Source organism: Echiichthys vipera (assembly GCF_963691815.1).
Source record: "Echiichthys vipera genome assembly, chromosome: 7".
Taxonomy (NCBI): Eukaryota; Metazoa; Chordata; class Actinopteri; order Perciformes; family Trachinidae; genus Echiichthys; species Echiichthys vipera.
In genome coordinates this window covers 14,052,958-14,067,723 of record NC_139832.1, presented here as the reverse complement: position 1 = coordinate 14,067,723, position 14,766 = coordinate 14,052,958, and the positions used below count along the sequence as shown (strand labels likewise).

Here is a 14,766-nt window from a genome sequence, read left to right as displayed (position 1 = left end):
ACAAATTGGCACAGTGACAAAAAAGTTCATATCCACTCAGTGTTCAGTTTATTACACTTCTCTGAAGTCCTAAGGCACAAAATACACATTTAGATGTGCATTTTACTACTTTATTGTGTCTGTAGACTTCTCCTCAGTATATATGTGATATCTACAGGATGCTGCAGTTTGATAAGATATTGTGTCTGTAAAAATTGTTCCCCGATAACAATGCATGAAATTGTACAATACATACACACATACATACATACATACATATATGGCGGTTTTCTTTTTCATTTTCTCTAAAAGTTTTTAATTTCTTTCTTTCTTTATTTTTTTTTAAATTTAGGCTTTCTTTTCTTTTTTATGAATGCATTGCTTCGTCTTTACTTTTTGTTTTTCTCTCAGTGAACTCTTGAGTATAAATAATATTTGTATTAATGAATTCATTCAATTCAGATGTCAGTTTAGAGAGAATATGTAGAGTATCACTTATTTAGATAATGTGTAATTTGCATAACATTTCAGAAAACTTACAATACAAAATAGTTTTGTCTTAATGTGAGTGATGTTTCATACTGATATTTTATGGTTACAACTTTTACCCCATTCACTTTATGTGAACTTTGGACAATAACTGCCTTGGTTTTATCTATCTGTCTTTAATTTAATTATTTATTACCCTTTATTTAACCAGGAATGTTCCCATTGAGAGGTTTAATCTCTTTTCCTAGGGAGTCCTGGCCAAGACAGCAGCATAAACATACAAGTTTCACGTTTAAAACCAAAACAACACACAACTAAACATGATAAACAAAATAAAACAGCATTAAAAATAAAAGTACATGTGCAAATTGTATTCAAAAAGTCCTCAATCCTTTGAAATGTGTACCTAATAAACTGACAGTGTAAGGCTGGTCCCGCCCTGGGGTGAAACTTTGGCGGCGCCAGCGTGAAGGCGCTCGATTTTAAACACAGGGACACCCGGGACAGGCGGGGTTACCCTGGTTCAGACAGATGCATACGGTTAGGCTCCGCCCGCCTCCCGTTGGTGGACGCTGTGCAGTAAAACGAGCAGGCCGCTGTGACGCAAGACTTATTCTTTAAAAACACTGGACATAAGGAAGTGAAAGGGACCGAGAGTTGAGAGAAACAGCAGACAACACCACGCGTTTGTGTGTTTGTGTAGTTAATAACTTCATTAGCGACAAAGTCACGTTAGAAACGGACCTTGAAAGTGTCTAACGCAGCCGCAGAGGGCATCAGATGTGTGGTTTCAGCTCATGTTCACGTAGATGATGTTAGCGGCTATCAAAGAAGCTAACATCACTGACACTGTTGCACCACTCAGACATGTGTCAAACAGGAATCTGACAAAAGCAGGTGTCTTTAATGGAGAGAAGCAGTGAGGAAGATGCAGCTGCTGATGAAGAGGAGGAGGAGGAGGAGGGCGGAGACCAGGCAGCAGCAGCAGCAGCAGCCGGGCGGATGGTGGTGCCAGGCAGGTCTGAGGATGAAGAAGCAGCGGTGACACCTGCAGGTAATTCATTCATTTCTATTTAATTTATAGTGCAAAAGTGACATCAAGACACTTTACATGTGGAGTATTTCTAGACCACACTTAGATTTATCTATGATGATTATGATGAGACCACAGAATTAACATTAACTGTCATAATATCTATATTAATGTAATTATGACTAACAAGTTATGGCATTAATTAATTAATTCTGGTATATTAATAATTATATTAATATACCAGAATCATATGGATAGTAGTAATAATGGCAGTTAAAGTGATAGAAATATGAATAATGATGACACTTATGGCGGTGAACATGATAAAACGATGTGAATATTAGTAACAAAGGCAGTTAAAGTGATAGAAATATGAATAATAACAATAATTATGGTGGTGAATATGATAAAATTATATGAATATTAGTAACAAAGGCAGTTAAAGTGATAGAAATATGAATAATAACAATAATTATGGTGGTGACTATGATACAATGATATGAATAGTAGTTATAAAGGATGTTAAAGTGATAGAAATATGAATAATAATGATTATGGTGGTGAATATGATAAAATGATATGAATAGTAGTTATAAGGGCAGCTAAAGTGATAGAAATATGAATAATAATAATTATGGTGGTGAATATGATAGTTTATAATAGTAGTAACAATGGCTATATTACTACTAGACATACGACTAATAGTGTTGTTATGGCAGTGAATATTAGAACTAATAGGTAATGATAATATATATGAATAAATCCATCAACAGGTGGAGCTCCTGACCCTCCTCCTCCTCACACGTTGGCTCTGAGGCTCAGCGGAGAGCTTGAGGAGAAATGGGAGGAGCAGACCGGACCTGCGCGCTCTCCGTCTCCGTCCAGCCTCATGGACACCTGTGGTCCCTCCATATCAAGCCTCTCCTCCTCTTACGTCTCCACCCATCATCATCATCCTCATCATCATGCCGGTTTTTCTTCATCTTCCTCATCCTCTGCCTTGTCTTTGACTCCGCCCTTGCCTCCCTCTGTGGAGCTCACATCTGTGTTGACTGACACACGCCTGACCCTGGACGTGTATAAGGGAGGAGCAGCGGTACTGCCCAGGCTTTGGGGGTCCGTCCCAGACCAGCTGAGGGGCCTCAAGTACCTGAGACTGGGCTCTGAGGATAAACCAGGCCTGGATGGGGCACTGGATGTCCTATCCCGTCTGACAGAACTGCGTTCTCTGGTTATTTGGGGTACTTTTTTGATTCATTTCATGTGGTATCAGCTGCTTGTTGACATAGATTGTTAAAGTCCCCCTCCTCTCAAAAATGTGTTTTTCTTATGTCTATGTCCTCTAAAATGTCTGAGGTTGACTATACTGACTGATATCAGAGCACAGAAGATGTCTGTACACTTTTCTGCAATTCAAAATTGAAACGTATCCCAGGGGACTATCGTTGGTACGCCACTAATCGGTAAACAAATCACTTTCTAATATGGAAAACACCATTTGACGGGGGAATGACTTTGACACTGCACTGGAAAAGAAACCTGAAGTTACAAGCTAATAAGCTAACACACAAAAGACACAAATGCTAACTGCACTTCCCATTCTGATCCATCTGCTAGTCGCTGATTTTAGTTCACAACAGACTCCTCGTCTGGGTCTGACTGACACTGAAACTAGTTGCAGATAACCTGTGGTTGGCAGGCAGCCCACGGCTCAAACATCCTGTAGCGCTGCTCTTTCACCGGTCAACTTTGGGCCGAAGCTTTAACGTGGTCACCGAAGAGTCAACCAAGAACGAGCAGCTGTGGGCGGGGCGAGGCCAGATCCAGTATTTCTCAGTGAGGGAGAAAGAGTAGATGTGCTTCCAGAGTTTTTTTTAACTTTCTATATGGAAAAGCACACAAAATATAAATCATAGCAGAGTAGTTTTAAAGGCACTTTCACACCTGATAGTCCATTTCTAGTCCACTTCCCTGGTGTGCACCAGATGCAAAAATGAATATTTTTATATTTTTCTTCCCGCTTTTCTGGTTCACTTTCACACGTATTCCTTTGATCTGCTCCGAATCAGTTGATGACATGTTGAAGTGAACCAAAATGTAGCTGCACCCTGGCTTAGTTAAGGTTTGGGACAAATAAGGAAGAAATAGCACTTCACTTATTGGTCAGATGTGTCTTGGGCGGGTGCAGTAACGTAAATCCTGAAATGCGTTTGTAAACAGAGTGACAGCAGACAACGCATCCACCACAAATAACGTCACAATGGAGAGACAACTACGGGGGTTGATTTTGTCGTTGGTCCTTGGTTATTACATCGGGTGTTGTTGTTGTTGTTTCAGTGACAGGGGAGGCTCTTAATCATTACGTAGATCACGTAGCTGCCTACAAGAGCTTGGTTGGTCCGAGTACGATCGCTGCAATCACACCAGCACAAACGAACCGTAGCAAATGAGGCACTCAAGTTCGATTGAGGCAGATGCGAAAGTGCTCTTACATACTTGTTTACATTCTTTAACATACAGTAAGTGTCTGGAGAGGAACTTTAAATGGCTTAATTCACCTTCTGTATTTTTGGTTGAATTGAATTGAATTGAATACTGTGGTAATGCATTTTAATATGGATTTTATTCTCTGTTTTACAATCTCTAACTGCACCTTTATTTCTAATTCAAGGACACCGTTTTTATGACTCGCAAGGTGACCCCCTGCCTGGCCTCCTCACCACTTTGCCCACATCTGTTTCCTCCCTTTTCCATCTGGTGCACTTGGATCTCTCCTTCAACCAGCTCTCCTGTCTGCCGTCCTGCCTTGTCAGTTTGCCTGCGCTGTCCACTTTGGTCCTCAGTCACAACCGCCTCTCAGCTTTGCCTCCTGATATAGGCCAGCTGTGCTCCCTCACCTACCTCTCCCTCACAGGGAACGAGCTGGTCTCTCTTCCCCCGAGTGTGGGTCAGCTGAAAGCACTACAGACACTGGATATTTCACATAACCTCCTTCAGCAGCTACCTGAGGAAATTGGTTCTCTGGAGGAGCTTATTATCCTGGAAGTGTCCAACAACAAGCTGAAGCAGCTACCAGAGAGCATGGGTATGGACGTACGGGCGAGTGGGCGTGTCAGTGAAATACCATTACAGTCACAAACTGGAAATCTTGTTTTATTTGATGTAAGTGAACGCAGCATTAAGAAAGGGTGTAAGCACTGTGTTCTCTGTTGACCAGGCTCCCTCCTCGCTCTCAGGGAGCTTGTCATCTACAGCAATGACCTCCGCCTGATCCCACATTGTCTGAACAAACTGCCTCTGCTGAAAATAGATGTGCGTGCCAACCTTTTGGGACAACCTCCGACCCCTCCTCCTCTCCCTCCTACACCTGGTGAGAGGAGAAAAAATGGCTTGCTTAGATCCGTTTGACTGTATCGTAATCAGATACAATGTTGACATTTGTCACTGCTCTCTTACCAGATCAAGGAGAAACAAAAATTCAAGAGCTGCATCTTGGATTTAATCAGCACAGGTATAGTGTCACTTTCAGCACGGACCTATTTTCTCAATCTGCGGTCATATTAACAATTAGCGTGTTTCTGACTGGATTAACATTAAAGCTGTTGCACTCCTTTTGCTCCTTAGTTTCTGCGTCTCGTCTGCTGGGTGTCATGTGTTTCTCCCAGGGGGGGCTGAGCTGCTGTTCCCCCCTGGGTGCCTGGTGACAACCACAAGACTGAAGTGGGTCGAGAAAAGGCCAGAAAGGAAGTGGGTGTGGCTGGAGGAGCATGACATCTTGCTGAGTCGTCCACTGGAACTTCAACCCCATGGAATTAAGTTTCTAAAGGTATTGAACTTTATTTGCCTTTGTGCCACATCTGTTACAGGGACTTAACCAATTATACACACGAAGACAGATTCCTGTATAGGCTTGCAAAGGGGCGGACAATTTCCCGTAAATCTTTGTAAACCTTCCAGACACTTTCATGGAAAGTTTAGATGAGGAATTTTGGAAATGCCCAAATTGGAAACTTGCCATGGGGATTATGAGAATGTATGGTAATTAAGTGGAAATTGGGGGTCATTTAAAGAAACTGTACCATATCCAAACATAAATATAAACATTTTGTCTTGTCATTGGCAGACATTAATCCTCTGTGATGGAGGTATGCATAGTGCATGTAGGGGTCATGGCTTTAATACCCCTGCAGTAAGTCGTATGCTGTGTGTTGTGATTGAGGAATAGCAAAGATATTCTCCAGTGTACTTGCATGTTTTAGTCAAGATAATACTAAAATATATTTTCCCCAACTACATTAAAATCCCTGTTAACGCCAACCTTAAACTTTGTAAATTCCAGGTTTATTCCAGTTTATTCCCATAAATTCCTTTTAATTCCAATGGAAAGTTCCCTGAATTGCAGCCTTAGTCCTGTATCTAAATGGTGATTTGTGGTATTCTGTCTTAATTTTCTTTCAGGCTTCAGTTCTGCATAAAAGAAAGAACAGTGCATGGTTATTATAGGCTCTGTGTATTGCTGAGGACTAAGTGAATGGTGGCTCTATAATAATAAACTTTAAGATTTGGCCATTTGGTAACTTTTGTACCGAAAGTCACAGAAACAAAATTCTCACTCCATCTTGTCACTGAGTTCTCTCCTGCACTTGCATGACGTAAACGTACTTACAACTTTGAAATCCTCACAGCCTGTGGAGGTGTGTGTGCCATATCGTCGGAAACAAAGAAGGCAGGTGGTGGTGCGGAGGTTTGACGGAGAGTCATGGAGCACTCTGCCCACTGTTCTGAGGAGAGGAAGCGAGAGCCATAGCAGCCACCCAGGTGGACGTCCGGCCAGGGTAAAGTGTAAAGCCTGCCACTGCAAAACAATTTTATTAACAGTTGTGTTTAAGCTTTTGTCTTTTGGCAGTACAAATTGTAATAATAGTGTTTGTGTTTCTGTAGCTGGCCTGCTGCACAGTGAGACAGTTCTCCTGGTTCATGGCAGTGTGCTGTCCGGTAAAGGACAGTTGCGCTGTTACACCAGCTGGAGCCTTGCTGGTGTCCAGCGCTGACCCTGGAGTTAAACTCCACTTCCCTCCAGACTCCACTGTCCAAACCCGCACTATAACCTTACAGGTAACACTGCATAATATGGAAGTCTATGTCAGTTTGTGCCACCTGTGGTTTGCAAGACTACATCCAGACTATTCCAGTATGTTTTTGTCTAAAAACACTTATCGTTCGCTACGTTTCCTCCTTGTGCCCACACTACTCCGGCATTTCTGAGCCCCTAGTTCAGAGATGTTTGGAAACGCTGCTGAGCCTTTTTTAGTTTGAAAACTCTGGCATTTTATTCTTGATGAATGAAAACGATGTGTTATCAGTTAGGTAGGCTGTTCTTCATCCTTGTTGTGTGCGTGTTCCTTTCCCTTCTCCTATTGCTTCTTCCAGCGATATATAAGTCTCCTGATACCGCTTTAATATGTCGTTATATTTGCTTTACAATGACTCCCAATCTATGTTTGCTTCCACCGTTACTAGTCTAATACTTTCAGTAACAGTTCCACCTTGTCGTTGGTCCAAGCAAATAAATCTCCGGTCTTACTTATCGCTGTTGCGGTTCACCCTTTAATATATTTTGTGATTGTGAAATTCTGGGCCGATATGAAATTATGTTTAAAATAACAATTTGTTTGATGTTTATTCTTGTTGTGTATTTTGTTTTTGTTATTTATAACCCTGTTTGTGCCAAGGAAACAAAGAAATCTTAAAGCCTTTTTAACCTTAAACACAACATTTAGCCAGCGCAAATTTGATGCAACACAACAGATCAACACCAGTCATCGGAGAATATCATCTAAAATGTCATTAGCCTGGAAATAGCGGCTGATACAGATGTGCAGCTGGTAAAAAAAACTTTACACATCCATGACTTTCAACCCCAGAGTAATATTAGACAATCTGCTTCCTGTTTACACCGGCACACATATGCCCAGTATACACAAATGGACATGTGATATGCGTTTTCAGGTGTTTTAATGGGAACTGAGATTATTATTGATTCGGAGCTAAAAAGTAGTGTGGATGTAGCCTTATGTTGTCTCTTTCTGTAGGTGCTGCAGGTGTCTGAGTCAGAGGTAAAAGCGCTGTGCGGGGATCCTCAGGCCACAGTTAGCCCTCTCCTCTGCCTCTCCCAGACTCCCAGCATACATTTCCTACAACGTATCAAAGTTCAGGTCCCTCTGCCATCTGGAGTCACAGGTACAAAATGCCTTCATTATCATACATGTTTATACCAGACTGTATTAGCAAGTATTAGCATGTTTGGTGCTTCTGCAGGCCATACAGTCGATATATCCTGTTTACATCTGCTACATGGAGACCCCACTGCCCAAACCTGGACTGACATTACAGCACAAGTGTCTCTCTACGTCACCCATTTGTATGCCATTTTTTACATCACACATTTCTCCTGGTGAGTATTTATAATCTATTCTCATAATGCATGTTTGTTTTATATATTTCCATTGTGTTAACGCGACTTTGTGTTCGCCAACACAGGTACTGGCTGTGGTACACCACTCATCGCTGTGTTAGTGGGGTGGTCAGGAAGGTCTATCAAAGGCTAAAACAGTTTAAAGTCCAGTTCCTCGTCCTTCAGAGGAAGACTGATCCGTCACAAGTTATGCTGCAGTGTTTACCTGCTAACAAGGTTTGTTATTCTCCTCTTTGTACTTTAAACGTGTAGTTTAATAGATAAACTTACACCAAGAACAGTCTGCATATCAGCTCTCTTCTCTCTGTGCAACTGAAACATTTACACGAAAATGCTAAACAGGGATTGTGATGCTCCCTGTCCAGGTGGACGACAGACTGCAGTTATTGTCAGCTCAATATGACGGACCTCAGCCTTCAGACCTGTTTGACCTGCTGGAAGGAGAGCAGTTCTTCGCCGGCTTTGAGCGAGGCTTAGACATCAGCACAGGTCTGACGTCCTCTTTGAGGCGCTGGCCTAAATAAACATTTCTTTCTCCTGCTCCCTTTCCTTCCAGGGTCTTATGATGTGCTGTAGTGGACGGACTGTCCCCAAACAGCTATCTGTAAGAAGTCTTGTGATTACATTTTCCTGTTTGTTTGTTTCTCCAGAGAGACCAGACTGTGTGGAGGGAAGACTACGTTTTGTGTTTTACTCCACCCTGAAGAATCTGAAGGAAGTGTACATTTGTCCAGATCAGGAACAGAAGGGGCCAGTGAGAGGACAAGTAAGACAGAGATACGGAAAATAGGGATTTCTGCTGTTTCTGTTTGCACGCATATCATCTCATACAATCTTACAGTTCCACATTACACGATGCAAGAACTGCACGATCTCATCCACATTATATCTTAACAAACAACAAGTAACAAGTTGTACATATCACATACATTCTCAAAGTCATATCTCAGTCAAATCTTAAAAACAAAAAGTCACACATTGACATCAATCAGAGTGACTTACACTTTCCGAGGATATCATTTTATCCACTATTAACAAATCTCTTTAGAAATGATATAAAAAGATGCTTCAGAACTTGCCTGAGAATCATTAAATTGTTAAGTTTTCTTCACCATCAAAGTATTCCAGTGACAGTTATCTCGACACCCACAGGTACAGTGTAAAAAGGAACAACTAACGGCTACTTCGACAGACTTTTAATGGTGCCAATTTTGCCAAAGTTTAAACAAATATGGTCCCAAAACAAGGCTCAAAAGAGAAAATACTAATACGTGTAGCTGACATGGAGTCTTGCTCTCCTAATGGCTTTTATTCTTTCTACCGTTATAGTGCTACTTCATCCAATCCAGTTTATGTATGTGTCAGCATCACAAACAGGGTTCTGACTCACCCCATTTTCACACAATAGTCAAAGCAGTCAGAGCCGATTTAAAGATAAAAATAGAAACAAAAGGACAGCAGCTTTTCTCATGTTAAAAAATAAAAACAAACCATCAGAAATCCACTTTAAAATACAAGTAGGTTACGCCATACAGGTTATAAATATACTGTTATTGCAGCTGTAATTGTTGCGGTGATGTTAAAACTCCCTTGACACCCCTAGAGAAATAAATCTAGTCTTAATGGGACTTTAAGTGACCAGACAGTAGAAACTGTACACTGTTAAATGATCCAGAGCAGAGTCAGATTCAACTTTGTGGTAAATTTTGTGGTCGTTGTTAAGGCTTTACCGTATTTTGTATTGGTTTGCATTATATAATGAGGTGTTTCTCATATTCATGTTCATCATATACTGTGTAAAAGAGTTAAAAACACCTTTCAGCATAATACAGCAAATGTAATCAAGAATCTAGTCAAAACACAAACAGCTATGGTATTGGTGTCTAATAAAACTAATAGTTCAATGAAAGGTAATAACTATTTGGTAGTATTTATTGTAATTATTGTATAACATTGTATGGGTGTTTCTTCCGTTGTCACTCAGTGTAAATTGTACCAGGTCGGTGCCGTGCATTAAAAATATGTTCTGTACCTCTCTACAGGTGTCTTTTTATAGAGGGGATATTCCCAGCAATCTACCAGAGGAAGTGGCAAGAAAGAGGAAAGGACCTGACAGCCAGTGGCTCACAACGTTACCACTAAGACTTCCTGTCAGTTGAAGTGACATTTTTTCTCCGTATTTCATATGATAACAAAGATATTTTTAGCATTTCCGGATATTAGGATAGTAGTTAGTAGGAACCTCATGTGCATTTTGTCTTAAAATGTTGGATGGTGTACTTATTAGCATATGCATATAGAGAAAAAATCTGTACATTCAATATACATTAATATTTAGCATCTAAACCTCAGACCCAAGAAAAGCACCGCAAGTATGATCTCTCTGTGTTTGTTCAAAGGCTCTGAACTCAGAAAATGGTTTCATCATGGAAGAGCTCCAGTATCCTCCTCTGAACCTGGGTGACCCTGAGAGCGGCTTCCTGACGGAGGCCAACCTGCTGTCCATCTCTCTGCAGATAGGTCAGGACTGGCGTGTTATTGGCATCAATCTTGGCTTAAGCTACCAGGAGTTGGACCGCATCCAGTACAAGTACAGGTAGGAATGACCAACTGCGTCATGTTCAGCCAAAATTCCTCAACTGAACTCAATATTTACTGGACTGGTCATTGCATTTACAAGCTATCGTGTACTTACAGGATCAGAATCAGAAACACTTTAATAATCCCAGGGGGAAATTATTTTTTGCCACGGAACCCCAGATATACAAACAACAAATATATATACATCTGTGGTTCTGAGATCTACTTAAACTTTATTATTTTTATTTTAAGGCCATGAGTTAGAAACCAAACTATCACCATGTAACCAAATGCTGTGGGAACTTTATCTTGACTAGAAATTAAAATGCTTTGTGCAATTATTGTCCATGCAACATAAACCTTTACCGTTTAAGGAACATTGAAGCAGAGCTCATTTATAAAGGGATAAATACAAATATTATTATTATTATAGACTCCAACGCTATGTCAATCTGACCCATTTGATTGAGATTTCAGTCAAATATAGAGTAAAATGTGAGAAATTTAGATACAAATGTACGTTTTCTGTTTTAAAGCATCTCTATTTGAGTGAATGACGTAAGCAGCGCGTACACACACGTGTGTTAGAGCAGCCAGAGCCTCGAAGGGAACACGATGGAATTGGAGAGACGTAATATGAGTGAAAGAAACCGCAGTGGGATGAGGAATGGTAGAGAATTTTGATTGTTTTAATCTGCACTGTCAGCCATCACTAAGCCATCTGGGACACTGCAGGAGATTACACACAGGCTGATGCTCATCTGTCCCTCCCCTCTACTCCTCATGCTCAGAAAACCTCTCGTGACGCATCCCGGAGGTGGCTGAAAAAAAAAAGGCATCATGTTTAATCTTACATACACTTTGTGTTGATGTTTTATGTGTGAGGTTTCTATATGGGAATTCATTCTCATATCATTTTATGTGTATTTGATGGAAGTTGGCAGTCGATAAACGTTGGTGCAAAGCCCAAACCTTACAGTTTATACGTGGTTATACTCAAACTGCACGTAGATCACAATACCTCACATGATTAGACAACGTTGGCACCTTTTATATAGAATATTTATGAATGTACAGTATCTGGAATATTTATATATTGTTATATTATATATTATTATATATATTATATATTCCAGTATCTGGAATATACATTGGAATTTGAAACGTACGGTACTTCATGTGGCCGTAGCTGGTATGAAATATAGAATCTAATTTTGCTTTGACGTGAGAACCACAAATATTATTGATTAAGATATATATTTACAGTGATCAGTTATTTTATATTTATTTTAAGTCTATAAGAATCATTTTTTGAAGAAGGAAAAAAAACACAAAAATGTGTTGACAGACATAAACATACATTTAGCAGGTATAGAAAGAAAAGGGAAAACGAGCTAACAAAGAATAACAAGCATCTACATGTCTACAGTATATTTAAACATTTACAGTACTTGTTTACAAAATTCATTCATTCTTCAACAGAAACAGAAAAGAAAAATAATTTTCCTTCCATTTCATTATTTGCGGTGCATCCTTTATCTGTTGTAAGGTCAGTAGTAGGTGACTGTAGCTGATGTTAAAAAATAAAAGTGTGTCTGTTCTGCTCTCGTCAACAGGGACAACCTGGGAGCCTTGGTGCTGGACATGCTGTTCCTCTGGGCCCGGGGACAGAGGGATGCAGGACCAGGAGCAGCGTCCAGGCTGGTGGCCGCTATGATCGAGAGCGGCAGGAGAGACCTGGCAGATGAGATCGAGGACGTCGTCAGTATAGGGAGGAGAAAGTACTCGGAGTCGCTGAGGAGAGTGGGCCTGGAAGCAGAGAGCTCCTCCCTGAGTGAACCACAGCAGTAGATGAACCCACGCTGGGCGCAGATGGCGGACTTACACTTGAGTAACCTGTTTGTTTACAGTGGCCCCCGTCACCTCATCCTGCTGTCGAAACAACTGTCCCGCAGTACAGAAAAATCTATCTTAGCACAATCATGATAGTTAACAGCTGGTGGCGCCTTTCAGGGGAGATGGATGAACGGCATGAAGATGATGTCCTGAGGCTTTTTTCCATTTAAAAAAAAACTGTCTCAGTGTGCAAGACGACACATTGGAGGCTCATTTCAACGTCACAAGTTATATATGATGAAAGAATACCTGTGGTAAGTTACAATGATAAGGCACAAGTCAGTAATTTATGCTGGTTATGTCATAATTTGGGTTTACTTACTCATTATTGTGAAAAAGTGACTCATCACCATTTTTGACTGAGTATCTCACAAATATTTGGCTTATTAAGTTAAAAATTTTAACTCAGTGAGTCGTTTATTTGTAATTTTACCTACCCTTTTCTCATCTGAACTCTGGACAATATCAGGAGAATCAGTTTCTCTTTCACACATGCAGAAACAACAGGAGACTCTCCGTGTCAGACGTGCTCTCACTTATTGTAAATACTCTAGGCGATTGGTGGTGAAGCATGCAGGAGGGCGGACATGACGCGGATTACACCGCACTCTTGTCGTGAGATTCCTAATTTGCTCCTAAACAACTGAGTCTTTTGTCATTTCGGCCTCAGTCCTTACCGACAAAACTTCCTGAATCTCGTCGTCTCTCCAGTTTGGACATTTTTGTTGTCGTCTCTGTGTAAATTCCTGTTTTTTTCTTCTTTTCTTCACCCTTTCGAGGTTTGTTTTCTTCTGGTTTTGCAGCAGCTGCATAATAGGAACGTCATTAACACGCCGCTCGCTCGCTGTGAGTCCTCTGCACATTGAGCGGCTCTGTTCCCACATGGGCTCACTAAAGGGTCAAGTCTGATGTTCGATCCAACTGATTCGGACATTTGCGTTCTTGTATACAGCTCCGCCGGGTAATGTCTAGATAATGTCAAGTTTGCAGTGCATGTGTGAAAGAGGTTGTTGGTGTCTTATGCGTTTAACAACAGTAAATCAGATTTGTGCCTAACTCATTCATTTTTGACTTACCATGAGTATTTTTTAATCAGTTTAATTTATTTATTTTAATTTCTTGGTCACTTTTACCAGTTCAGGACTGTGTTAACACTTGGAGCTGTTGGACTATTGAGGCCTGGACGACTGAAAGTGCAAGGGGAGGCCATTTTTTATGGCTGATTAAATGTCTTCCAGCTTAGCTACAGCACATAACAGTGAAACATCAGGATATTAGATTGTGTATGAATTTCCACCTTTGTCATAAACTGTTATGTAAAGAAATGCCAACTGTTTTTTGCCTTCATGCTGTGAGTACTGCAGCAGTGAGTCACTGGTTGTTTGCAGACTTATAGCCTCACTATTTCAGCTTCTGTAGACATTTTTCTATTTTAGTGTTCAAGGTCAGGGGGTTGAGATGAGACGTCACGATGACGCGGATCCCCATCCCCCACCCTCTATACACCTTTGCTGCAAATAAAAAAAATTCATGTTTGTAATTCTACTACATACCACTAGAGGACCCCTTTTAAAATCCCTTTTCTATTTTTTTTTTTTTCTAAATGATCCGAGAACTACTCCATCGCCTGCCCGGCTCTCTCCCCCTCCTCCCCTGCTCTCACTCCCACCTCCTCTGGACTCAAATGCTAGTAACACCGGTAGGTCTAGCTGTTGTCGGTCTGTCAGCCAAAGATAAATAGAGTAAAGGCTTTGATTTCCACTGCACAGCCACACCGAGGGACATAACGGAAACAAACGGCTCTATATGTGGTATGTAGATAATAACGGGATGCAGTGAGAGTGTTACTGTGAATCGTGGCCGGGTGTCTTGTTCAAAAATGCCTTAAATTGACTTGAAGCCGTTCAAATATTACCTGGGAATGACGTCAAGGCGACATTGTAAGCTAACGTTAGATGTCTTATTTTAAAAATGATGTGAAAATAGATGGTATTTTTGATTCGCTTCGCTGTGAGTCATTTTCCGTTAGGTGGTATAAGCCTAGCGTGTTTCCTACCGGTACATAATGTGGGCTTTAAATGTGTATTTAGGCCTACTGTGGATTTAAAATGTAAGATGCACCGGTTATGAATGTGCCCGTTATGAATCACGAACGTATAACGGTTACACTCGGCTCATTAATATGCCGGTTGTTATGCCAACGAGCGGTTGGTGACAGGTAAGGTTCTAACGGTTATTGATTAACATTGTCAGTTTGTATGGGATTTTTTTTTTTTTTTAGCTTTTTTGACGTGTTACCACAGTAACAAGAGCA

General features: G+C 40.8%; 1 protein-coding gene across 1 annotated transcript; it reads left to right on the top strand.

The window, feature by feature from the left end:
- Nucleotides 1-1,132: 1,132 nt before the first annotated feature.
- Nucleotides 1,133-13,661, top strand: pidd1 (p53-induced death domain protein 1). The gene is given in 17 exon segments (XM_083916777.1): nt 1,133-1,522; nt 2,275-2,742; nt 4,173-4,586; nt 4,719-4,871; nt 4,961-5,012; nt 5,126-5,327; nt 6,187-6,336; nt 6,443-6,616; nt 7,594-7,741; nt 7,820-7,955; nt 8,042-8,192; nt 8,342-8,465; nt 8,627-8,742; nt 10,019-10,126; nt 10,376-10,572; nt 12,173-12,393; nt 12,396-13,661. Coding segments are annotated over 17 exon segments (3,018 nt in total). The 5' UTR covers nt 1,133-1,374; the 3' UTR covers nt 12,452-13,661.
- Nucleotides 13,662-14,766: the final 1,105 nt, after the last annotated feature.